Source organism: Bos indicus, chromosome 28, assembly GCF_029378745.1.
Source record: "Bos indicus isolate NIAB-ARS_2022 breed Sahiwal x Tharparkar chromosome 28, NIAB-ARS_B.indTharparkar_mat_pri_1.0, whole genome shotgun sequence".
Taxonomy (NCBI): domain Eukaryota; kingdom Metazoa; phylum Chordata; class Mammalia; order Artiodactyla; family Bovidae; genus Bos; species Bos indicus.
This window is the reverse complement of record NC_091787.1, coordinates 1,626,205-1,652,535: the sequence shown is the minus strand read 5'-3', so window position 1 is coordinate 1,652,535 and position 26,331 is coordinate 1,626,205. Positions and strand designations below refer to the sequence as shown.

Genomic DNA, 26,331 nt, shown 5'->3' with positions numbered 1-26,331 from the left:
GGAGATCTGGCAATTTTTATTCAACTCACCAGGATCTATTTTCAGGATGCTATTGTAATGTTTTCGGAGAAGGCAATGGCACCCCACTCCAGTACTCTTTCCTGGAAAACCCCATGGGCGGAGGAGCCTGGTAGGCTGCAGTCCATTGGGTCGCTAAGAGTCGGACACGACTGAGCGACTTGACTTTCACTTTTCACTTTCATGCACTGGAGAAGGAAATGGCAACCCACTCCAGTGTTCTTGCCTGGAGAAGCCCGGGGATGGGGGTTGGCTGCCGTCTATGGGGTCACGCAGAGTCGGACATGACTGAAGCGACTTAGCAGCAGCAGCAGCATTGTAATGTTTACTGCATTAAAAAAATACGTTAGAAAATATTTGGTGTGAAAAAATCAGTGTAAAAGGCAATACATATTTTATAAACCCCAAAGGATTTTGCACACATTTCAATGCTGTGAATTTAAGCATCTGAAGCCCGACATCCTCCAGCTCGCCCAGGCCCAGGGCCACGGTGGCATGTCCTGGCGCAGCTTAGACAGCGTATCTTTTCTCTCCCTCGCGCTTGGACTTATGGTGCTTCACATAGTCGCTGTGCAGCTCCTTGAAGACGTCTCTCACCCCCAGTTGCAGTGAGGCCCGCAGGAACTGGATGTCGGACTCAATGCACAGGTCCAGGATGAGGTAGATACCCTCTTGCAGGAGGACTTTCACCGCTGGATACAAAGTGACCTGGGATGAGGGAATACACTTGTCTGTGAGAGCAAACAGGCAGATGCCAGGCCCTAGAATACCTGATGAGGGAGTCCAACTTTGGCTGCCAATTTGAGAAAAGATGCTCCTTTTAAAATGTCATTTTGCACGTTAACTTAATTGAATATTCATATCTCAAAAGTTTATATTTGGAGGAAATAGAGGTCAATTCAAGCCAACAAAAACCTGTAGCAAAACATCATGAAATCACAGAGGTAGCTTTGCTATTCAGTAAATGATGCTTCTGTGCTTACCAGGGGTATTTAAAAACTGGAAGCTTTAGATTTAAAAATCTTATAGTAAAAGTCACCTTATGGGTCCCATTCTTCCATGTGGCCAATCTTACTGGAAGCTATCCTACCTGTGGGATGAGGGCAGCAAAGTGACCACTTTCCCCCAGAGCAGGGCAGGTGGGCAGCATTCTCCAAGCAGATCCCTGATAGATCTTGTCACAGGGCCCAACGTCAGATGTGATTTCTGATTTCTAATTACCATTTAATAGGTTTTTAGTTCTTTCAACAATAACACAATGGGCCCTAAATCCCTAAATGCCCAGAATAATTTAATCGGTCCCTATATTCAAAGAGGCAATCCTTCCAAAGAATCTGGGTTAACCAAAATCTGGGCTGCAGCAGAAGTGGGCAGTCCAGCCCTGGTGTGACCACATCTGCTACTGGCACAAACTTTCAGACCAGAGATTCAGACTGGTATCTGGACAAAAAGGCCAAGACAGCAGGCACCGCTCACCCTGCAAGGGCCTCAGGGGCTTCAGCTGGACCTGGGCTGCACATCATCTGCACATCACAGCAGCAGCAACCAGAAGCTGCAGGAAGGTTCGAGCCGACAAGCCTGGGGGGCGGCTGGTTCTTTATTAGTGTCCTGATGACCTAGCAGCTCATGCCTCTCTGCAGACATGCAGCTTCTAGCGAGGATACAGTTTATTAACTAGAAGAAGCGTGATTCACCAAGGTAACCTCTGGGAGGCATAGTCCTAAAGAGGCGATTTGTTTCTACTGCTAATGATGCTATTCTTCACAGTTATGGTTATTTTCATATGATAGCTCAAAAAGCATTTGACAGATGATTACCTTAATTAAATTTTACTATTTTATAGATGATAAGAACATTCAAGGACGGCAGGAGTGACTGGTCTGTGATTCCATACTAAGGTATTAGGGAAGGAAAGAAAAAATGAAACAGACAAACTAAAAACAGAAGTCTTTAACCTCACTAGCTGGGGTGAGGACCTGCTCACTCATTCACTGAATCATCACTCACGAAACAAATAATCCCCCTTCCAATGGCAAGAAGAGGCACAGTAATTTCCCCAGTGGCAGAACAGATATCTGAACTAAGTGCTGGAGTTCAGATGTCACAATCCTTTTACCTGGCGTCTCCTGGTGAAGGCAAAGCCCAGAGCACGGGGTGGGGTGGGGTGGGGGAACAGGAAGGCAGTAGGATCAGAACACTACAAGCCCTGCACACCTTTACCTTAGACAACTTATTTAGAAAACAAGGGGGGGAAGCCAGTTTCTACAACATTGGCCAATGAATGAAAACACTTCTAGGTAACTTTTAAAAGGCCCCTAGGCCAGGTGAGTAGGAGAAGGCAATGGCAACCCACTCTAGTACTCTCACCTGGAAAATCCCATGGACGGAGGAGCCTGGTAGGCTGCGGTCCATGGGATCGCTAGAAGTCGGACATGACTGAGCGACTTCACTTTCAATTTTCCTTTCATGCATTGGAGAAGGAAATGGCAACCCACTCCAGTGTTCTTGCCTGGAGAATCCCAGGGACGGGGGAGCCTGGTGGGCTGCCGTCGATGGGGTTGCACAGAAGTTGGACACAACTGAAGTGACTTAGCAGCAGCAGCAGGCCAGGTGAGTAGTGCAAACTATTTACCCAAAGCTATCAATAAAGAGGGAAAACTGTAAATCTGATCTACGGGTAAAAGAGAAGATAAAAGTGACCATAATTTCCCTGACACATACCCAGGGTAACACAACACTGCATGGAAGAAACAAGGTCTTCAGCAGCGGCTGCCTCCCCCTGACCGAGGCTGTCATCAGCCCCAATCACTGACACACCTTCACCCATGGCACCTGCCTCCAAAACGTGAGGGGAAGGCAAGCTAACAAACGTGAGGGGAAGGCAAGTCACCCCGCCATCCAGCTTGTAATTAAAACAACATGTCTTCCTGGTCACCAAAGATTTACGGTTCTCTCAGTAGAAGCTGCTAATGCACACAAAATACTTTCTTCATTACCAATTTTAAAAACAAATAAAAGGTAAAACACAGACTGTCCTGCCAATGGATTCTGGGACACAACTCCCTGAGATAATTCCCAAAGCCTTTGGTCTTCAAGATTAAAAATTAAAAAATAACTGATAAGCATAAATTAGACATGTATAATGAGGCTGGGATGTGAAAGACTTTTCATACAGTAAATCTCAGGATGATAAACAGTGACTTCACACTTCAAATTAGACTCCCCTCTTGTCCTTAGGTAAGAGATACTGTGGTGTCTCATTCAGTTCTTCAGCTCGTGTTCCAACAAAAGCTCACACAGTAATGACTGCTTGGGAAATACCAAGAGTCTATAAAAATGCTAAACAATTGCAAGGAAACCAAATTCCAAGCCCACATCTCATTCAAAGGATGACTTGAAGGGGCTCTTGTGCGGCTCTGGCTCCCATACACCTGCCTCCCGCCCACATGATGGGCATCTCCACTGACTGAGGGAGCAGAATCGGGGCTGTGGAAACGCCCTGAAACAGGGTCAGGACGGAAGCCAAGACCACGCCAGGCTTTCTGAGGAATCCCATTTAGATGACCCTCCTTGGAGGAAACACTGACTCCTCTAATGTAACACTTTACCAGCGACTCACCACCATTCTTAAGAGTCACAACAGGATATTCTATCGAGAGCAAGATATACTACGCAAGTAGAGAGATATATAACTGAACATAGTGTACTCTAAGCCTCTGACTTTCCATTTAAACAAATAAGACATGAAGTCTTATAATGAACTTACTACACAGGTCACAGGGGGTCTTGTGGAATTACAAAAATAGCACATTGACACACCAAAGTGAGATCACTGTTGAAGAATGAATGAATTATCCCGAAGCCTAAAGTCAGATGAACTGGGATTACAGCCTTTAATCCAACTGAACAAGTCTACCGGGATCTTTCCCAGGTCACCTACTTGAGTGAGAGCAGCTGAGTCACATGCACAAAGAACCCTTGAGCCCCCTGCTGCTGAGGGACCCTAGGACCTCTTTCTGTCTCCTGCTCTAGGACTTGGGTAATATTTCATCTCCCTTATGACCCAAGAGACCAAGCAAAATAGGCCTAGGGTTTGTGCTGGAGCAAGAAAAGGCCTAACGGTGGCCGCAGGAGCCCACAGGCCTCGCTGCCAGCCTCTGCATCTTTGTATGGCTCTCTCAGTGACCCTGCAGGGCTGCTGCACTCTCAGAGCAGGTGCCACCAGGGAGGACCACCAGGCCCCATGGGTCACACTGCCAGAAGGCCTGTGATCGAGGGCTGCGAACAGAAGCACCTGGGAAGGCAGGCGGCTCGGCCTACCTTCTGTGCCTCCACCACATACTGGGCCACCATGAAGGGGGAAAACACCCGGAACTCCTCGGCCCGTGCTGCCATGTGGCTGTACATCCTTTCCACGAGGCGGGCACACTCCAGTACCGCCGGCAGGTCCTCTGCACTTCCTGTGGAAGCAAAGTGTTTCCAAACTGATTAATTCAGAAACCATGCATTTTAACTCTCCTAATTTTACACTTTCAACATAGCCCCAATTATTCAAACCTTTTGTTTTTGTTTTGTTTTGTTTTTCCCTAGACGCTTTAATTGGCTCAATTTGAAGACAGAATTAGGGGGAGACAATGCATTCAAATATTTATCTATATTACAAAGAGAAGAACACTTACAATACTCAAGAGTCCGTGATTGTTTTTTTAAGAGATGAACTAGAATAACCAAGATTTTAGGATGAATCTTGGATTGCTATTGTATGTAAAAAGGACATGAATATCTAAAAGAAAAATTTTAATGTGGAAAAAAAGAAAAACCATCTTAAAAAAAAGGTTTTTGATATCAAATGGTTCTAAAGATAAGATGGGTCTTTGCCTCATTAAGTTTCAGAAGTTGTCTAGGATTTTTCTTTCGTAGTCGGATATATATATATATATATATGTATATATGACTCAACTAACATTACTAGATCTACCCAGTTTCCCAGATTTATTTCAGACTCCTAGCTCTTCCCCTAGAGTGCCAGGATCACCCAGGCCTTAACAAACTCCTCCTCAGAATTCTAACAGTCTGAAATGTACCACAACCCAGGGTACATATGCCATCCCAAGTCTGTCACAGCAGGGTGGGCCGGGTACCCTGGCACAGCAGAGCAACCTCCCTGGTTTTCCCTCAGCATAGTAATACACTGTTTTTATTAAATTCTAGAAAATGCAAATAAGCCTATAATGACAAAAAGCACATTGGCTGCTGCCAGGGGCTGGGGCTGGACCCCAAGAGGGCTCTTCTGTGGATGAAACAAATGCTGTTTTAATTGTCGTGGTGCTTTCCTGCATGAATTTATCCATTAAAACTCACTGAAGTATATATTTCAAATGGATGCAGTTTCTCACACATATATTATGCAACAATGAGCTTAATTTTTGGAATGCACAATAACCTTTTTTAAACATTGAATATACATACAAATATCTTACACATAAGCAATTTTTCTAGGTGAATGCTCTTTTATGAAAGTACATAAACTGTTAACATCACTCCACTGAACATTTCAATAAGTAATACTTATGAGTGAGCCTCTTTAGCTTCTAATCTATACCACATCTTCTCTCTTGAAACTCTGAAGACACATGCGGTTCACTCAGGAATTCCTGGCACCTGTTATTTCAGTCCAAATTTAACATGTGGTCATTAAAGAGTATTTTTTTTTTAAGTCACTTGAGTCGTGTCCGACCCTGTGTGACCCCATAGACGGAAGCCCACCAGGCTCCCCCGTCCTTGGGATTCTCCAGGCAAGAACACTGGAGTGGGTTGCCATTGCCTTCTCCAATGCATGAAAGTGAAAAGTGAAAGGGAAGTTGCTCAGTCCTGTCCGACTCTTAGCGACCCCATGGACCATAGCCTACTAGGCTCCTCCATCCATGGGATTTTCCAGGCAAGAGTACTGGAGTGGGGTGCCATTGCCTCCTCCATAAAGAGTATAACCACCCACAAAAAAAAAATAACCAGCTAAGATGCTCTGCAATTAAGCCATGAACACATCAGAGAGCCCAGTCTGGCCTGACGGGAGGTGACTGGGCCACACCAGCAACGACGAGGCAGAACCCAGAGCCCAAGATCAAACTTGAGGCATGCTGATGACCACATGCTGCACACACCCAATCCACCCTGACTGCCAGGCCAGGACCAGGTCTTCTGCCACAGTGGATGGCACAGCCAGAACCAGGCTCTTGCTCTTGAGTTCAGAACTGATCTCAGTGGCCTAAGCAAAGAGCTGGGGTCACGCCCAGGGGCAGGAACCTGTTTCCAAATCCTGTTGCCAGACAGACTCACAAAGCACAGGGGCAGGAACCTGTTTCCAAATCCTGTTGCCAGAAAGACTCACAAAGTCACATGAAAATGCAAAATACCTAATTGTGCTACTAGCTGACCCCAAAATTAGGCAAAATAATTTGGTTATTACAGTAATAACTCTACCTATTCTCTTTCTGCAAAAGGTAATTGGTTAAGTAGCTTAAATCTCCAAGTCTAAACCCATTAACCTGATTCACAAGTGGGGATTACCACCATATACTTGGGTGATTACCACCTATATATTTCTAGTTCAGAACTATTGCTTTGGGGTTTCCCCCCTGATGCCCTCCAAGCTGAGCTCTCAGGCCCTCCTTTGTAGTCCCGAGCACCCAGCACACCCACCCTTGTGCCAGGCACATCACATGGTATGTTCATGCCACACAAATTTGAAACAGCCCAGTATAGAGCGCCTCACTTTATATGCAAATTTCTAAATAATGAGAATCTCCTACAAATTAGAAGTTTAGCAAGAATCAACCAACTTCAAGGCTGGAAAACCAGCTGTACACATAATTTATGCGATTGCCATATGGCAGTTTGCTTCACTGTTAAACAAACACGAACTTGCAGAGATACAGTGGGAATGGTGAGCTGCAGAGACTCCACCCTTTTAAAACATGAGTGATGAGCTGGCTCGGCCACTGCCTGCTCCCCTTTAATCTCCCCACTGACCTACGAGCTCCAGAAATAGTTCTTGAATCCACACACTTCTTTTCCTTCAGAAAAGAACTATTTCAATTAGGGGATGTCAAATGCATTCACTGCTGTGGATATAGTAAAAACTGTGTTCTTGCCTGGAGAATCCCAGGGACAGGGGAGCCTGGTGGGCTGCCGTCTCTGGGTTCACACAGAGTTGGACACAACTGAAGCGACTTAGCAGCAGCAGCAATGACTTTTTTTTTTAATCTAACATTTAAAAAAACTGTTCTGAGTATTTCTTTAATGATCTGAACATGTATCTTATTTAAACTTCACTGGGTTGTTTAAGTTGGGTGGTTTTTTACCTTTGGTGACGTGTGGCCAGAGACTCCTGTAAAATAAACACATTTGAAATTGTGCATAATACCGTTTCTCTGAATTACCTTTATCTTTCTGCCGTCCTTCATGTATAATTGAACGCACCAATCTATGAAAACAGTTCAGGAAAGAAGGGATGGTTTTCAGCATTACCTGCAATAAGAGACAAAAGAATATAAAAATACGTAGGCAACTGTTTTAAGTTCTACTTGAAAGGAAGTTGTATTTATTTCCTTCTTAACTTTATCCATCAGGATACTCAAAACAGTTGCAGCAACTCCTTCTAGCCAGGACTTTCTAGGGAAATGCTCACTCTACTTACTTAACTGCTTTACATCCTGTTTTCATGGTTGGAGTAGGGCTCCCACACTGCATAACTTTAGGAATCTAATGAAGCCATCCTGGTTTAGAATTTGCTGAATCTAAGTTATTTCTGGTGCATTCTGGATATGGGTAGAAACAAATAACAAAAAGTACAGTAGCCAATGTATTCAAGTACAGTGGGCACTAGAGAAAAAGGTTACATAAAGCAAACCCATTTAAAATGAGAAACAAAATTTCTCATTATTTAGCAATGAAAAGGTCTGGCTGAGACTTTATCTTGAAAAATGATATCTAAGTTATAAACAGGATTCTTTTATGCTCAACCGTCCTGAGATCTCAAGGTTGCCAGGAGAAATATCAATAACCTCAGATATGCAGATGACACCACTCTTACGGCAGAAAGTGAAGAGGAACTAAAAAGCCTCTTGACGAAAGTGAAAGAGAGTGAAAAAGTTGGCTTAAAGCTCAACATTCAGAAAACAGAGATCATGGCATCCAGTCTCATTACTTCACGGCAAATAGATGGAGAAACAATGGAAACAGTGACAGACTTTATTTTGGGGGGCTCCAAAATCACTGCAGATGGTGACTGCAGCCATGAAATTAAAAGACACTTGCTCCTTGGAAGAAAAGCTATGATCAACCTAGACAGCATATTAAAAAGCAGACATTACTTTGCCAACAAAGGTCCATCTAGTCAAAGTTATGGTTTTTCCAGTAGTCACGTATGAGAGTTGGATTATAAAGAGAGCTGAGTGCTGAAGAACTGATACTTTTGAACTGTGGTGTTTAGAAAACAATCTTGAGAGTCCCTTGGACTGCAAGATCAAACCAGTCCATCCTAAAGGAAATCAGTCCTGAATATTCATTGGAAGGACTGATCTGAAGCTGAAACTCCAATTCTTTGGCCACCAGATGCGAAGAATTGACTTAATGGTAAAGACCCTGATGCTGGGAAAGATTGAAGGCAGGAGAAGGGGACGACAGAGGATGCGATGGTTGGATGGCATCACTGACTCAATGGACATGAGTTTGAACAAGCTCTGGGAGTTGGTGATGGACAGGAAAGCCTGGCGTGCTGCAGTCCATGGGGTCACAAAGGGTCGGACACGATTGAGAAAACCAAACTGAATTGAACTGATCCTGAGATCATAGTCAAAACAAGGCACTGTCAATTAAAGCAGCCAGAAGCCACACGTGGCTACTGAAATTTAAATTAAGTTAAAATTCAGTTCCTAGTCATACAATCTCTAGCCCAAATTTCACATGGTCAAGACATGGCCAACAGTTCCCGTGGGAGATGCAGGTACAAACACTCCCCGCCAGGAGAAGTTCTATTCGGCAGCACTGCTCTAAGGCTCAGGGTGAACAAAGAGTGAATCGAGTGCTGACTCTCTTCTTTGGTGCAAGTTTATTCAAGCAAGGTCTGGAGAGCATAATATGCCATTCTTTATGTCAAAACATCAACTTCCGCAACATGTTCAGAAAGAGGTCATCCTGCCAAGTCTTTCAGTGTGTCACCATGTTTCCTGAGGCCCTCGCTTCATCCTGACATCACAGTGATGAAAAGCACACAAATCCAAGGTCAGACCATCTGAGCTCACACCCCGCTTAACATGCAGTCCTAGACAGCGCTGAGTCTTTCCGCGCCTATTTCCTCATTTGCAAACTGAGGATAACAACAGGTTGTCATGAGGGTTAGATAAGGTAAAACATCAAAAGCTCAGAATGGCACCAGCTGCTGTACTGCTGGGTACCCTGGCTGGGCTCACTCTGTGCTGTTCTCTTCAGATTCACCTGAGCAGATTCTAGCCTGAGGTTTGTATCAACCCTTTTGTATCACCTACTGCATACATACATGACTCAACGCACGGGCCCTGCTCCCTGCAGTGTGCCCACAGGCTGTCACACGTCACGTCCTTCTTTATTGCAATGCCATGTTGTTATCCTTGCCAGCTCTCTTCTACTATTAAACGGTCTAATTCTGCTCAATGGTTTTTCATCATTGGTTTTGCAGGAGATGCACACAGCTTTCCAATGTTACTTTCAAAAACTGCATGAAACCCCACAGCTTTTGCAAGATCTGCAGTTCCAGTTTATAATTGATTGGTATTGACCTCTTCCCTGGTGGCTCACATGGTAAAGCGTCTGCCTATAATGCGGGAGACTCAGGTTCAATCCCTGGGTTGGGAAGATCTCCTGGAGAGGGAAATGGCAACCCACTCCAGTATTCTCGCCTGGAAAATCCCATGGACGGAGGAACCTGGTAGGCTACATTCCATGGGGCTGCAAAGAGTCGGACACGACTGAGCAACTTCACTTCCACTTTATTGTATGTATATTCTACAGTCACACAATAATCTAAGAATCAGCAGGGATCTAACAAACAAAGATGCTGACAAGATGGGCAGGGCCAAAGGTGATTGTTAAGTGGGGAGGACACTGGATGGAGTGCTTAGTTTACCAGAAAATAAATTTTTCAAAAACTACACTATTGGCAGGTCTCCAAACTTAGAGCATTAAAACATTTAAAAATATTTGAATGTGCCTATGTATATGTGCATCTGTCCTATTCAGAAGTTCCCATGTATCATGTTGAGCAGTGGCACAGCAAAATGAACATTGGTCAAAGAAATCCAGTCTTCTAGATAAAATTCAGACTCAGCGGGGTGACAGTGATCAAATCATTGAGCAGCCCTGAGCATCAGTTTCTCTGCCAATGAAATGGGATTGTCACTGACTACAGAAGTGCTGTAGGGGTGAAACAAGACACACAGAACATGTTCAGTAAATGTTAGCTGAACTGAAATCTTTTCTATGAAGCATTTGTTCCTAGTCTCATTTTATTTAAAAAGTGGCATACTACAAAACCAGAACTCAGGATGCCTCACTCACTATATCCAACTGAATTATAGACCCAAGATGATTATAAATTATAATTCATAATTTATATGAATTATAAACCTAAGCCAATGAGTGACATTTAAATATATGATCCCTGTGTCTCAGCAGTAATGAATCTGCCTGCAATGCAGGAGATGCAGGTTCAATCCCTGGGTTGGGAAGATCCCCTGGAGAAGGAAATGGCAATCTACTCCAGTATTCTTGTCTGGGAAATCCCATGGACAGAGAAGTCTGGTGGGCCACAGTCCAAGGGGTCACAAAGAGTCAGACACATCTTAGTGACTAAACAACAACTGCAAAAACAGAATAATTTCTAATGGGCTTCCAGAAACACCTACTACACAGACATGTTTCAAGTGTCAGATTCAACACAGCCTGATGTGAAGGTCACACACTCCTGTGCATGAGAAACCACTTGGGCCCTAGAAACCACTGGAAGCAAAAAGTTTGCCTTGCAAATCCTTATGCTCGTCCTGCTGCTGTTCTTCTGAAGGTTGCACTTCCCTGTCCACACGCACCCTGCCCTCCTCACCTTCGGGTGACACTGCAGGATTGAAAAGAGCACGTTGTGTGCCCTCGAGAAGATATGCCCATACTCAAGGGGCTTCAGGTGGTCCAAGGGCGCGGTCAGCAGGATGCTGAAGGCCAGGCTGACGTGGTGTGGGTTGCTGATGGTCCCTTCCCCCTGCCGCAGCAGCGCAGCCAGGACGTCCAAGACAGGCCCCACCAGAGCCAGGGCTGAGGGCTGCTCCTGACAAGCCTCTCGGGTCTGCAGCTACAGGGCAAGGAACAAGGGACAGAAAATGAAGGCAAATCTCCAGGGAAATAGCCCCAAACCCCAAGTGACAGAGGTAAGAAAGTCCAGACTCCAGCACTGACCAGGTCCCACCCTAATCTCCATCCACACCCCTACCCTCTTCCTCCTGAGGCTCCCCCTACCCATACCTAAGTACAAATGGGCTTTGCCCACTAATGCAGGTTCCCAGTGAAACAACAAAGCAACAAAACAGAAGATCAGAGAGAAGGCTTAGACCCTATGCCCAGAGAATGTGCTAATCCAGGGCTATGCTCATGTAGCACAAGTTAGACTCGGAGCTGATAATGACGTAAGCACAAGCTGTGAGCACAGTGCTCACAGCTGACTTCAGGACACAGGCCCAGAAACACGCTCTGCATAAGAAAACCAGAGCATGACAGAAGCAGAAGCGACTGAAAGGCAGGGACAGGGGTATGCACAACCCAGAGGTACTCACCATCAGAGCCGTGACCATCTGCGGGCATGTGCGCCAGAATAAACTGGCCTTCTCTTCACTGCATGGACAGTTCAGGAGTAACTTAACCAACGTTGCAGCCGACAACACAGCCTAGGGGACAAGGGAAAATATTAGCAGTGGAAGGAGCTGGCTCCGGAAGGAGGCCCATCTCGGGAAGCAGGCCAGTCACGGTGCAGTGACAAAGCAGAGCCCGTTAGAGTCCCATGCTGGGGTGGGAATGAGACTTGGCTCTGGTCAAGTCCTGAGGGTGACGCCCTTTACACCACCTGAGGGAATACATGAACTAGGTGGGCAGAACTGTGGCAAAGGAAGAGCCTTCTCTGTAGCGCCTCACTAAACCAAACACAGAAACATGCCAGGACAGTGAAACAGAAGAGGTTGCAGACATTTTAATCAGAGGCCCAGTTCATCAAGGTGGTGTCAAAAGAGGAGGCCACTGTACCTTACCCAATAGATCCATCTGTGCTCAGGGATAAAAAGCAGGGCCAGAAGAAAACACGGACAAAGTGTAACAATTAGACCAAGTGCCATGATGACAGGTGATGGTTTTAAACCATGAGAAGGGACGGAAAGTGACTATGACCCATGTGGGCATCTCACACCGTGAACTCGAGCCTTATGGTGGCCCCTTCCTCCTCTCCTAATATTGTAGTCTCCCCCACCACGAAATCCTAGCTTCTGCGCTTTGCCCTTGCTCCCTCTGACCAGACACCCCCCTCTCTCTCTGCTGAGATCCACTCCCCTCTCCACCTCCCTGGAGGCTGTGTCTCCCCATCAAGGGTCTGCTCACTGCCCCAGCCCCTGCCATCCATCTCTCCACTCACATCCATTCCACCTTCCCCCGTCTCCACAGCAACATCCCCAGTTCCATTCAAATCTTCTTTATCTCTGAACTCAGCTCAGTCTTCACCTCTTCCACGACGTTCCTCTGACTAGCTGATGGGTATCTTTCTTTCTCTTTAATAAATAAATACTGCATGCAAGATCTGTTTCTTGACCAGGGATCAAATCCGAGCTCCCCACAGTGGAAGCACAGCGTCTTAACCACTGAACTGCCAGGGCAGTCCCTGACAGGTGTAAATGGAAATTCATGAGTTGTATTAGCTGGTTGGCTGAAGGAAAGCCCAGAGGCCTTCTCAAAGCTAGGCCTTCGGAGCTGCAGACAGGGGGCAGGGGGGCAGGGCTCACATGGAGAAGCAAGCTCCCTCTGTCGCCAATCTGCCCCCAACCAGCTCTCCTCCCACTCACGTCAAAACCCACCTCTGGGTGCCAATTCTAACCAGGAGTCAAGAAAGCCCTCTGAAGCAGAGAGAGCCTGGGACCCAGTGAGCCCCTAGGTTTCCTCCTCCTGTGCAAGCGACAGCCTCCAGCCAGTCTGGTGCTCAGGTCAGGGGGCCAAACTCGAGGACTTTGGCTCTGCACAGAGGCTCCCTGGACACATTGACCTAGTGTGAAGTCAGGGCTTCGTTAGCAATGACCGAGTAGGCTGGGGGCAGAGGGCCCAAGGGCAGCTTGCTACCCTGAGAGATTCTCAAATGGGAGCTGGGCTATGTAACCAAACCAAGTAACATTTTCAAAAGTATGATGTGAGTGATATCAAACAATGGAGAGTAGAACTTAACTTTTTGTGTGTCAATATTATGCGTGTGTGCATGCTATGCATGCTAAGTCTCTTTAGTTGTGTCTGACTCTATGCGACCCTATGAACTGTAGCTTGCCAGGCTCCTCTGTCCATGGGATTCTCCAAGCAAGAATATTGGAGTGGGTTGCCATTTCCTTCTCCAGGGGATTTTCCCGACCCAGGGATGGAACTCACATCTCTTACATCATCTCCTGCACTGGCAAGCAGGTTCTTTACCACTAGCACCACCTGGGAAGTCCAATAGTATTCCATATGATAAGAACACAGTTGTAATTTGAAAGAGTTCCCCTTTGGAAAATACAGCCTCTGTGCATTGAGGACCTGGGCTCCCGAGTCCACAGCTTCGTCCCAAACTCCCGCAGTGCCTACAGTCGCTATCGGATTGATATTGCACATTTGTGTCATTTCAGCACTGACACAGCCATTTCTAACTTTTCCCATTGAAGCCAAAGGAGCAACCCACCTGCAGATCTGCTCTCCACAGGTTACTGACGTCCAGTCCCTGGAGGATACACTGCAGCCACATGCGGAAGTCCTCTGTCGTCCCAGCCTCTAACATTTGGGTGAACAAGGCTCCCAAGTGAGGCTCAATCTCCTCAACTATCTGAACCGGAATTGCAGGATCTGTGAGGGAAACAAGACTGCTAAGATATGGCAGACAAGGGGCAGGTTAAATAAACCATTTCAATAAGATGAAATGGTGTGCAGTCAGTAAAGGCCAGCATTTCGGAGACGTGGGGACAGTTATGGTGCAAGTGAAAAAGCAGGGCACACTCACAGCCTGACACCACCCTCTCATACCCGGCCCTTGTGCCCTGCCCACAGCACCTGTGCACCCGTGTAGAGAGTCCAAGAGGATGATGATGGTGATGTTTAGCAGGGCTTATCTCTGGACTGTGGGAGACAGGTGACTGACAATTGCTTCATACTCTTTTCTACTTTTCTTATATTCTTTTATGAACTCAGTAGGGGCTCAGGGGTGGGGTGGTCTTTTACATAGATGGGGATGTTGAAGGGATGGAAAGAAGCCCAGGCTCATGGAGCCCACCTGCTGCAGTCACCCCAGTACCCCTACTTAATGCAGGACAGTCTTACGAAATACACCCAGGGTCCACAGGTTCATCAGAGAGCCAGTCAGTGGGCTCAAGGCCCTTTACGATCCAACCTCAGCATAACTGTTCCAGCCAGCAGATGAGCCCACCCTGAGCAAGTCCCTCCTGTGCCCCAATCTGTGTTTCCTACAGGCAGCACTGGGGGCGAGTGGACAGGCCCAAGGCTCATCCAGGTCCAAGTGTCCCACAGCTGCAGGATTCTGGAGGCACGACCTCCCTGAGCCTCAACTCTCTCGATCTGTGAAATGGGTGGGACAGCACCAACTCCTAGAGTTGGTCAAACACTGGACGGCTGAACGTCAGCACCGTGACCTCACTGCCCTCCCCTCACCCATCTCCCGCAGGAGGCCTTGCCTGCCAGAGTCCACTGTGCTGGTTGCTTCAAAGCCTTTCATCACCCTGTGACTCTGGTAACTTGTGTGAATGTCTGTTTACTAAATTAGGTCAAAGCCAACACGTCATTCATCTCCAGAGGAGGACACAGTTCCACCCATATAGGAAGCATTTTTAAAAGTGATGGTTTTTTATAACTGAATCGAGGTAGTCAATTCTCCTGTCAGACAGCATTTCTTATAAATTCTCATTTTTCTGAGCTGAGACCTACTTGACTCACCCCCAAGGACCAAGGTGGTCACCTTAACCCTGTCTCTCCTAGCCCAAAGCCCCGGGCCACCCTCCTTGGCCTTTCCTCCAGACCTCTCACCACCCTGGTCCCTTCTAGAGGCGAATCTAGCAGCTCAGGTGCGTGAGGCCTGCCCCCGTGGCAACACTGGCAATACTTAGGCCGGTGATCTGGGAGTGCAGTGGGGTATGAGGCCTCACCCCCTGACCCAGCTCTGTCTGGGGTACAAAGTACCACAAGTCCAGGGACACATAATTAGGACTCAGAGGCTGCCTCCAATCACAGGGGTCTCAGGGATAAAGGAAGACACTCCATTCTATTTAACAAAGGGGAAGGGGGCCAGAGCTTTAGACCACCAGCGGCCATTTCTTAGGACATTGGTTTTAAATGCTCTAACAGAACGTGTTAAATGAGTTAACAGAAGACTGAATTTTACCCATTAACAAGGTGACACCATTCCCTGAGAGAGGCTGACAGAGTGAAACAGAACATGTGACCAAGGCCCCCCAGTCAGCCCATACCCAGAGCAGACCCTGGCCCTGCTCTGCCCTGGCCATGGCCCAGGAGGCCTCTCTTCCTACAAAGCCCAAGGACATCTGTGGGTGTGAGCATACCACGGCCCCCGCTCGCCACCGCAGCCTCCCATCAGGGCACAGAGAGGTCGGTGTGCACTGAGGGCTGGGCTAGGCTGGCGGCCCCCGCCCCTCCTCAGACGATCCTAACCAGCCCCCACCTCAGGAACAAGCAAACGAGAAGCCAACAGGTCTACGGCAACTGGGACAGTGCTGCCCTGATGAGATCACGTTAGGGATGGACTCTGGTCTGCTGACCTCTGACCTGGGGACAGCAGGGAGTGAATTCTGCATGAAGACACTGGCCGGGTTTTTGGTCCTGATTAGCTGGCCTGCAAGGCTGACATCCAGCTAAAACACTGCAATGACATCATGGGCTGAGCCGCTGTCCAATCAGGACTCAGGGCCCCACAATGGCCAGGACCACAGAGACCTGGGGGACAACATCCGCCCTCACGGAATTTCATGAGGTTCCCTATAAATTAAGTCACCTGCAATTTTAAAAGGTTGGCAGGTTTAATCTTTCTTAAGTCCACTGGTGGTGCTGAAGATCTGATACTGGAGAGCCTACAAATAGGGATGAAGCTGTCTACGTTGACTTCTGGGGCCAAGACAGAAAGACTCAATCAGAGAAGAGTGATTCAAAACTATAAACTAGAACGACCTCCAAAATAAGTAAAGAACTAAAGCATGAAACAATACATCTAGAAGCCTGCTATTTGTGTAAAAAGCAGGGAAACAATTGTGAGTAACTGCTCACATGCACAAAGGGAGACACTAGAAATGAACACCAGGGAGGGCTTCTACCAGCTCCTGGTGTAGTACCCTCTGAAATGCACACCTGTTTCAAAAAAGGGGGTGGGCAGAAAGTCACCTGGCTGCCACCCAGTGACCTTTCACCAAAAGCTCTACAGTACACAAGTAGCTCAAGAGAAAACATCTCACCTGCAAGGACTTTTCTCACAGAATGAAACACGGAGGTACACACAGAATCCTTCTGAGGATGTAGTTCTGGGACCAAAAAGAACAGAGTTAAAAACTGCACGGCTGCCTGGAAAGATGGGGGATCTCCCACTAGGGCTGGCAATTCCAACAGGATCTGAGCATAGATGGTCTGGTAGAGGGTGGTGCAGGCGGACAGCGCTTTGTCTGTCCCTTTCGAAACATCTGTCCAATTTTGCCTGGAGCGTAGGGCCACATCAGCCTCCAAGAGTGAGCCCAAGGACGAGATGACAGCGGGAGGGAGGTGGCCCTGGGCCCCAGGGGCCATGCAGTGCTGGAGCAGGGCCCCCGCCTGCAGCACCACCTCCTTCAACAGCTTGGGCAGCACTTCTGGGGCCTCGTCCTGCTGCTTCTGCTCCTTGACTAAAGGCCCCAGCACTTGGCACACCTTAGATAAGGACACCAGCATGAGCTGCTGGCCCAGAGGAACCTGATCTTCTGACCGTTGGCCTGAAGTCACTTCATTGTGCAGTTGGTGCCCTGAGAGGAAGGCAAGGATTTTCCCAAAATTGAGCCCCAGACTGAGCTTTCTCTGGATAAGCATCTGCAGGAGCTGTTCTAAGAACGTTCCCACCACCTGGAGGAATTCCAGCCAAGAGGGGTCATTCACACTCACAAGAAACCTCCTACTGGCTCTGAACAAGGAGGTCAGTGTGACCTCAAAGATATCGCTAACATACATGACCCTAAGCACAGCCTGGGCACTCTTGCCTCTCTGCAGGCAACCGAGAAGCTGGTAGCACGTCCTCAAAACCCTGAGGGTGAGGGAGGAGGAGCAAGAGCTGCCTGGTGTGGTGACGGCCACAGACAGTAACAGAAGAAAACAATGCACATGATAGGGTGCCAGGAGGCTGTCCAGCTGTAGAGCAGAAAGAACTCCCAAAAGCTGCAGGATGCTCTCCAACTGCTCCCCCTCCAACTGAATGGGGGAGTCACCCCTGACCAACGAGAGTATGTTTTGGGCAATTTCTTCTCTTGGTTCTACACCTTCAGCTCCAACTTTGGCAAATCTGCTTTCCCAGTGAGCCATGACCATGTAATCCTCTTCAAAGAGCCAGGGCAGCTGCTGGCGGAGAAGAGCTGTCTCCCTCTGCGCAGCGGCACACAGGATGCTGCCGCAGCGTGCAGTCAAGCCCAGGAAGAACGCAGAGTGGAGGGACTGCATTTCGGGGAAGAGAGGGCTGTGGAGGACGGCCTGGGAGATCTTTCCAAGTGTGATATCTGGTTCCTCCTCCACTAAGCCTTCCCGGGCTTTGCTCACTGGTAAAGTTCTCAGCAGGATGCTGGCCAGGTACTGTAGGTCATCTGGACCAAGATATGATATTAAAATCATGATATTGGACATGACCAAGTGCCAGTGGGCAATGGGGTAGGTGAGCACACTCACTGTCCCAACCTGGCCATCCCAGGAAGCCGACATCCCCCGGGTCACACTCGCTCTCCCAGAGCCCAGGATGTAGGCGGCATCACGCCTCAGAGCACAGAGGGCTTCTTCAGACTGGAAACTGGCTTGCAGTAAGGTGTTCTTCATTCTCTGCAGGTGGAGCTGCTCCAAGCAGTACCGACTGAGGGAGTCGGACTGAACCGTGAACTCCTCTATCTCCTCCCAATGCTTGGCCTCGACGCCAGGGAGTAGCGGAAGGGGGCCTGAGGGCTCTGGGGTGGCGCCCGCCAAGGTCCCGGGCTCAGAGCGGTATGGGCTGCAGCTCAAGCGCAGCACGGTGTCCACCTGGGCCCAGGTGTGGGCAAGCAGAAGCGCAGAGTCGCCAACCTTCTGCTGCCAGAGCTCAGGCGTTGAGGGCCAGGGCTTGCGAAGAAGGTCCAGCAGGGGCTTCACGAGGCCCTGCAGCATCCCGTCCATGGCCTGCCGCATGCGCCTGACCACGGGCAGGGGTGAGCCAGCATCCAGGCTCCGCGCGTTGACCATGACACAGCACAGCAGCGAGCTCAGCGACAGGGACTTCAGGGCCATGTCCTCGTCACCCCTCAAGCCAGACAAGACCAGAGACTGGAACCGCTCCTGCACGAGGGCCCACGTGTCCAGGACCTGGCTCAGGGGCAGCTCCGGGAGGCACTCTTGGAGCACCGCAGCAGGGCCAGCAGTCAGCACTGGCAGCCTCAGCGCCTCAGCTGCAGGGCGACAGAGCACCCCCAGCACCTCCTCGAACAGCCGGGGTACCTGCCGGAGCTTGGCGTATGTCTGGAAGAGCGTGTGGATCAGTGCCTCCTGGGCTTTCTGGGTCCGCAACTCTGTGACTTCTGCATCGATCCATGCTGAAGCCAACAGGTCATCCAGGTCTGGCTCCAGGATCAAATGATTCAGGGAGAGCAAAACCTTCAGGCAGCGGAACCAGGCTGGCACAAGGGCCTGTGGGTGTTTTAGCAGCAACTCAGCCAGATGACGGTAAAAGTGGAACTGAGCCTCACCATGCCGGATTCGGTCAGCAGCGATGTTGTAGATAGTGTTACTGGCCACTGAGTTTAGAAGCTGTTCCACAACCAGGAGTTCTGTGGTCCAATCGGACATGGACAGGGCTTGCCTCTGCTCCTCCAGGTGTGAAATTCTTAAGCAGCCAAAAAGTTGAGGGAGCACCTTGAAGCAAAGCAGTTGGTTCCCCTCCTTGAGGTAAGACTCAACAAAGAGTTTGTACAGCAAGGCCACAGAGTTGGCCACCACTGAAGCCTGAAGGGATGGGTCACAGTAGCCGGCATCCACCAGCCTGGCAATCATAGTGCCCAGGGGAGCTAGAAGATTCTTCATGGCCCCTATCTTTGAGTCGCCTTGCTGCTGATCCAAGAGCTCCTCTTTGTATGAAGGGAGCAGCTCAGGCTGAAAAGCTCCACCTTGAAGCACAGCCTCAATCTGATTCCTAATGTCCCGGCCTAGCGCTGGCCGCAGCTGGCCCTGGCCAGCCTGAGTCCATGTGCCCCCCAAGAGATAGTGTCTCAAGACCAGGCAGGGCTGGAGCAGGTGCCCAGTCACCTCCCCAAAGGCGCGTCTCGGGTTGACCTGCTGCTGCTGAAGTGAGAGGTAGTGGCTGAGGCTCAGGTGAATGACTTCAAACAACTGGGGTATTATGGCTCCTGGCTGCCTACAGGCCAACCAGCAGAGCTGGCTCAGCAGGTCAACTATCAGCTCCTGCCTGGCCGTGTAGATGACAGCAAGTGCAGGTGTCGAGAGGATACCCTGGCAGCAGCTCAGCACAACACAGATGTTCCTCTGGGATCCCAAAAGAGAGAACTCGGCTATCCTCTCATTGATGATCTGAGTATTGAGAAAGAAAAGAAACTTGTCACTGACCCTAAACCCACAGACACTCAAAAAACACAACACAATGAGCAAACTCACTCCTTGCCCTGATCTTAATGAAAAAGAAATGCCCAGATTAGCACATCTAAATGAACCTGACTTTTCCTTAGCACATCAAAGTAAGGCAGAGGACCTGTCTTAATTCCTACACACATCCATCTCCTACCAATATAAATTAAGAAAAGGGCTCCATGCCTTTATATATCTGCTGACCCTTTCTAAATAGCAGAGTTTTATAAGGCTTAAAGTCCAAAGATTTCATGTTTTCTTAGAACCTAAACCTATAATTCAACTTAGATGCTACAGGTAGATGGGACAGTAGCCTTTGGTTATGATCCTGTGGTCCAAAACACATTTCTATAATCAGTAATACTGTTTGTACCTGAAAAAGCCAAAGCAAAAGGCATTCTTAAAAGAAGAAAACAAATGTTGCCAGTTACTACTTATGGTAATAGCAAACCCAGTCTATAGCTTTCAAAATTCTGAAATTCACAAAAAACAGAAATCACGAGGGCCAGGCAGATTCCAAAATTCACTTATGGGATATGCAACTTGCTTCCAGCCTCACAACATCTGAATATCAAATTTATCCCAGGTGCTAAGTTATGAGTAGCCCAATGACACACATGTGTTTATCTCCATCCATATAACTGCTGGCTCCGGAAAAGCTGAACCAAAAATACTTTGTACTTAAATGCCAGCACTCTACTACAGTAATCTCCAAATATTTCTGATTATACAACTTTTTCCACTTTTATACCTGATAAGGTTATAAATTACACACATGCACCATAGTATGAGTATTTTATACAATTATAAAACATACATAAAAATTAAGGTGACCTTTTAAAAATCATATAAAGATGAAATAGTTTCTTCTCACATCCCCTAAGGACCATTCAGAATAATCCAGTTTGGTGACCACTGACCTATTATTTTATAAAGTGATATAATTCAGAGCATAATTTCAAGAACCACTAAAGCCTATAAACCATAAGGCATCAACCATTTAATTCCTCTGTTCCCAGCCTCTACTGCTTTTCTCCTGCCCACTGAGTCAAAAACCTTTGAGGAAATTCTCATCTAGATTTTGACCTTTGATTTCCCTCTAGTCCAGCAAAAAGGTGGGGGAAAAAAGTTAGAAAGTAGCATCATTTGCTGGATACCTTTCGTAATTAAAAAGGTAATTAACCAGCTTATGAAAAATTTCTAATCTTTTATTCAATATTAAATAATATAAAGTGCTTAGTTCAGTCAGTAATGAAAGCCATGGCCGATGAAGCCTGCCCACCGCTCACCTCCTGCTGTGCAGCCCAGTTCCTAACTCCCAGGGGTTAGGGACACCTGGTATAGAGAATTTGATATGCATTCAATAAATATCAATCATTATTATAACTCTAAACGTACTATTTTTTCTTCTCCCCTGCTGTTGTGCTGTGTGTGTGCTCAGTCGTTTCCGACTCTTTGCAACCCCAAAGACTCCAGGCTCCTCCATCCATGAAATTTTCCAGCAAGAATACTGGAGCGTGTTGCCATTTCCTACTCCACGAGATCTTCTAGACACAAGGATCAAACCTGCGTCTCATGCATCTCCTACATTGGCAGGTGGATTCTTTATCACTAGCACCACCTGGGAAGCCATCTCCCCTCCTACCTTGGTATTTTCTGCATCTTGATATAATTAACCATAAGACAATTAAGCCTCTGGTATTAACAGGAAATCAACAGAGATACATGTAACACATACAGGATAACACAGGAAACTGTTAATTACCTTGATGAGGGAAATCTGAAGGTTAACTGTCTTTCCATTCTTGAGGAGGTTCTGCAGTTTTCTGCTATGTAGAATGTTATCTACATAGATCCAAAGCCTTTCAACAATGTCTTCCTTCAGTTCAAGTTTTTTCTTATAAAATGCAACCAACGACTGCCTTGCCCAATCAAGCAGTACCTAAATTTGGAAAAAAATATACTTAAAAATAAATGAATTTCTTTATCAAGAAAAACACTGGACATTTATGGGGACATCCCATGAATAACCAAATACAACTGCCAAGGGGAAAAACTTTCTTTAAAATTTATCTTTGGTAATACTATGTTTTGGTACCTTAAAATATGTTTATTAAATAATCAATTAAAAAAAAAACAAAACTAACTTTGGGGATTGCCCTGGTGGTCCAGTGGCTAAGACTCCATGCTCCCAATGCAGGGGGCATGGGTTCAATCCCTTGTCAGGGAATAGGATCCCACATGCCACAACTAAAAGATCCTGAATACTGCAACAAAGATCTTGTGTGCCCCAACTAAGACCCAGCACAGCCAAATAAATAAATTAAATAAAAAAGAAAAAAACTAATTTTGCCTTTACCTGGGGCCAATAAAAAGTTTCAATTGAAACAGTTTCTTCTAACTAATCACTTCTAAATTTTAAAAAGTAAAAGCACAACAACTGCTCAGGATGGCCACAGAAAGAATGACACACAAAAGCAAAGACGCAGGGTCAGGAGACCAGAGTTTGTGTCCTGGCTTCCTGAGTTACCCGCAGCTTCATCTCTAAACCTACTTATTGCATTCAGAAGACAGAGTCTTCTATGAATGACTCACAAATGCTGTATTAGGAGGAGGGCTGAACATGGATAGTTTTCATTATTGTGACATGATTCCTTATTCATAAACACAAGGAAAGGTGGTGAGGCCTCAGCTCAAGACACCAGAAATGTCCATAACAGCATGAATAGTCAAATGCTAAAAGAAAAAAACTCTCCCGAGAAGGATAGGGGAAACCTTGATCAAATTGCCTGCCACAGCTGTCAGGTGACCCTCAGGCAGATTTAGACACTACTAGTTCTGCTGGTGCTGTACAAAGTGGATCTCATCATTTCAACAGTGGTAATCCATCTTTGACACATTTTGAACTGCTTTATTGTTGTTGTTTAGTCACTAAGTTGTGTCTGATATCTTTTGCAACCCCATGTACTGTAGCCCACCAGACTCCTCTGTCCATGGGATTTCCCAGGCAAGAATACTGGAGTGGGTTGCCATTTCCTTCTTCAGGGGATCTTCCCAACCCAGAGATCGAACCTGTGTCTCCTGCATTGGCAGGTGACTTCTTTACTGATGAGGCACCAAATGACTGTATGTTAATCCAATTTAATGAGTTCATCATCCTGGTGTCTCCACTATATTAACAGTTTTTCTTAGTCAGATAAGTTTGAGAAATGTTAACAAAGAACGATGTCTTTCTTGCTTCCTAATCTGTTTCTAATCTATCACTTTATAATCTATTTCCCCTTGGGTTATTGCAAATGCTAAAGCTTCTCTACTTCCCAACCTTTGATTTATCAAGTTCCAAAGATGTTTAAAAAGCACCAATAAGAATTGCTTATGGAGCATCACTTAGGATTTACAAATAAATGAAACTGCCAACAGACTCAGAACCTAATTCCTGTAACCCAAGTCCAAATTTGTTCACTGATGCACATACTTAGGGCTTCCCAAGTGGCACCAGTGGTAAAGAACCTGCCTGCCAATGCAGGTGATATAGAGACGTGGGTTCAATCCCTGGGTTGGGAAGATCCCCTGGAGGAGGGCATGGCAACCCACTCCAGTATTCTTGCCTGGAGAATCCCATGGACAGAGGAGCCTGGCAGGCTACGGTCCATAGGGTCACAAAGAGTTGAACAGAGTTGAAGTAACTTAGCACACACCCACATAATTTGGAATATAAGAGATATTTTCAAACATAAAAGACATGCTGAGGTTTTGTAACAGAAAAAGTTTGTTAGTGAAATATCTATTAACTTTTTCTCACTGAAACTACTTTTAACTTTCTAACCATGCTTCCTTCTTCAGCCTTTTCTCTAATCTTTTAAAATTTTAACTAAACATCAATATGCAATTTAATAAGTGATCATTAGTTTAGGTCATAAAAATGTAACTTGTGCATTAAACTTACTTGTTCTTTATTTGGAAGAAGACACTGGTGGGAAATCCAAGCAAAGTGAGCTAGTTTTAGTTTATCTTCCCAGGACGTTGTCTTGCTTTTAAGTTTCACAGAAATGCCAGAATAAACAGCTGCCATTTCGGCACCTACAATTTAAAGCAATGGAAAATAATACATTATATAAAGGTCAAACTTAATAGGCACCAAAAATGAACATCATGTACCTTATTGTCTACATAACTTATACTCCTTTTAAAAAAATTCTTCAATGAATTAAAACACCATTGGGCAGAAGTCAATATATAAGATGCTTGAGTCCATGAGTTTTCTAGAAGAAAACTTTCATGCTTTTCACATGAAAGCAGACAGAAGATGGATTACACACACATGTACAAGTTCTCCTGCTGTGATCCAATATGACATCCTCAGAAGTCAGTGTGCAGGAATTCACTGAAACAAAACCCAAAGTGTTCATATTACTTGCGAACACTCAAATTACTTTTATTTTCACACATGGCTTTAGATTGAAAGGGTTGTTACAGCAAAAATGTCCTAATACATACATACTGTAGAGTATGTATTAGGATCCACTCCTAATACATAGGAGTTTTAAACTTTAAACAGTTTAAAAAGATAAGCAGTATTTGGAAATGGTAATATTTCTCCAAGTTCAAAAGAAATAAAGTATAAACCCAGTGCCAATAGAAAGACTTATTTCAGTTGCAACAATAACTTCATTAACTTACGAAAATACACTGTTTCTAAAGACTCTACAGAATACACGTATACAATTAACGCTAGAAAAATACAATACAAAAAAATTATGACTAAAGCAGCAATACAAACATACCAACCACTTATAATCCTATAAAACTGAGGTAAATGTAGCTTTGAGTTTCCTAAAAGTCATAGTAAAAATGGAAAACATATCAGATTAAATCATTTTCATTATATAAAAGTAAACAAGTCAGGTACTCAAAGGAGAAACTTTTTCATGATACTTAATACTGAAATAAAGAGATCCCAGGTGGCTCAGTGGGTAAAGAATATGCCTGCAATGTAGGACACACAGAGATGCCAAGTCCATCCCGGGGTCCAGAAGATCCCCTGGAGAAGGGCATGGCAACACACTTCAGTATTCTTGCCTGGAGAACCCCGTGGACAGAGGAACCTGGTGGACCACAGTCCACAGGGTCACAAAGAGTCTGACACGACTGAAGGACTGACCACAGCACTGCAAATAACAACAAAATAGGACCAATGAAATATGGAGAAAAAATCGCAGACTCACGATTCTATTTTAAATACTCTCAAACGAAAAGAGTTTGATCTACTGAGAGCTGGATCACTGGATTTTTTTAATCTAAGGGGTCCGAAATTCTCCAGACCTACCTTCAGAACTAATTCTCTATAGGCACCTTTACAAGGGAATAAGGAATGAAAGTACCCTTCCTCTGTTACAGAGACCAGAACAGTCAAAAGATGTCAGTCTGCCCGTGTGTCAAAACATCCAATATACATCCAACAGTTACTAACTTAACTGTTCAATTCAATGTTAGACAGCCATCACGACCGTCACGACAGCTACCAAGTACTTAAAAAGCGTCTGAAGAACTGGCTACAAAGACGCCCCAGACAACTCTTCTAGGCCTGCCAACCTTGGGCTCCCGGTGACCGCAACGATCTCTGCGAACGCGCGTGGAAAGTCGGGTTGAGGACCACAAATCCACGAGGACAGCAAAGCCGCGTCCGTCTTTGCGCGTTCACACGCCGGAACCCTGAGGAACTCAAGGAAGCTAACAGCCAGAAGCCAGGCGAGAGGCCGCGAAGGAGCGACCAGCGGGGAGGACCCTGCCTTGGTGGGGAGCTCACCTGGAGGGACGTGGTCACCTGGTAGGAGCCGCGATTGGGGCGGAAGGTCGGCCGGGAGGGGACTCACCTGTAGGCCACCCCAGGTGAGGAACTCACGCAGGCCCCGCCGTGAGGGGCAGCGGACTGGTCGGAGGGCAGTCCCCGAGTCGGGAACTCTCCCGGCGGTCAGTCCCGGGTGGGAACCTCACGGGGACTGACAGCGACAACGGGACCCACTCCGGAGCTACCACGTGAGGGCCTCGCTTCTACCGCCCAAAGCCGGCCGCGCGGAGCTGGACGGCGCGGCGCTGGGAGGGGCGTTAGGAGCGCGGGGGCGGGGTGGCGCGCGCGCCAGGCATAGCCAGCCGAGCGCCGAGGCGCCG

At 46.7% G+C, this 26,331-nt stretch overlaps 1 protein-coding gene across 5 annotated transcripts; it reads right to left on the bottom strand.

The window, feature by feature from the left end:
- URB2 (URB2 ribosome biogenesis homolog) lies at nt 1-26,257 on the bottom strand. Of its 5 annotated transcripts, none has more exons than XM_019954152.2 (10): nt 25,970-26,257; nt 24,110-24,243; nt 21,929-22,105; nt 16,788-20,109; nt 14,000-14,160; nt 11,874-11,984; nt 11,153-11,395; nt 7,458-7,545; nt 4,339-4,478; nt 1-726 (listed from the first exon to the last, which is right to left on the bottom strand). In XM_019954152.2, exons 2-10 carry the CDS (start codon nt 24,233-24,235, stop codon nt 529-531), a joined length of 4,566 nt encoding a protein of 1,521 aa, XP_019809711.2. In that variant the 5' UTR covers nt 24,236-24,243; nt 25,970-26,257; the 3' UTR covers nt 1-528. The 5 variants fall into 5 exon arrangements, 4 of the variants coding, with proteins under 4 accessions (XP_019809711.2, XP_019809712.2, XP_070638261.1 ...); XM_019954153.2 differs by having other exon boundaries at nt 26,037-26,257; XM_070782160.1 differs by lacking the exon at nt 25,970-26,257 and adding an exon at nt 25,639-25,908.
- Between the last annotated feature and the right edge of the window lie 74 nt (nt 26,258-26,331).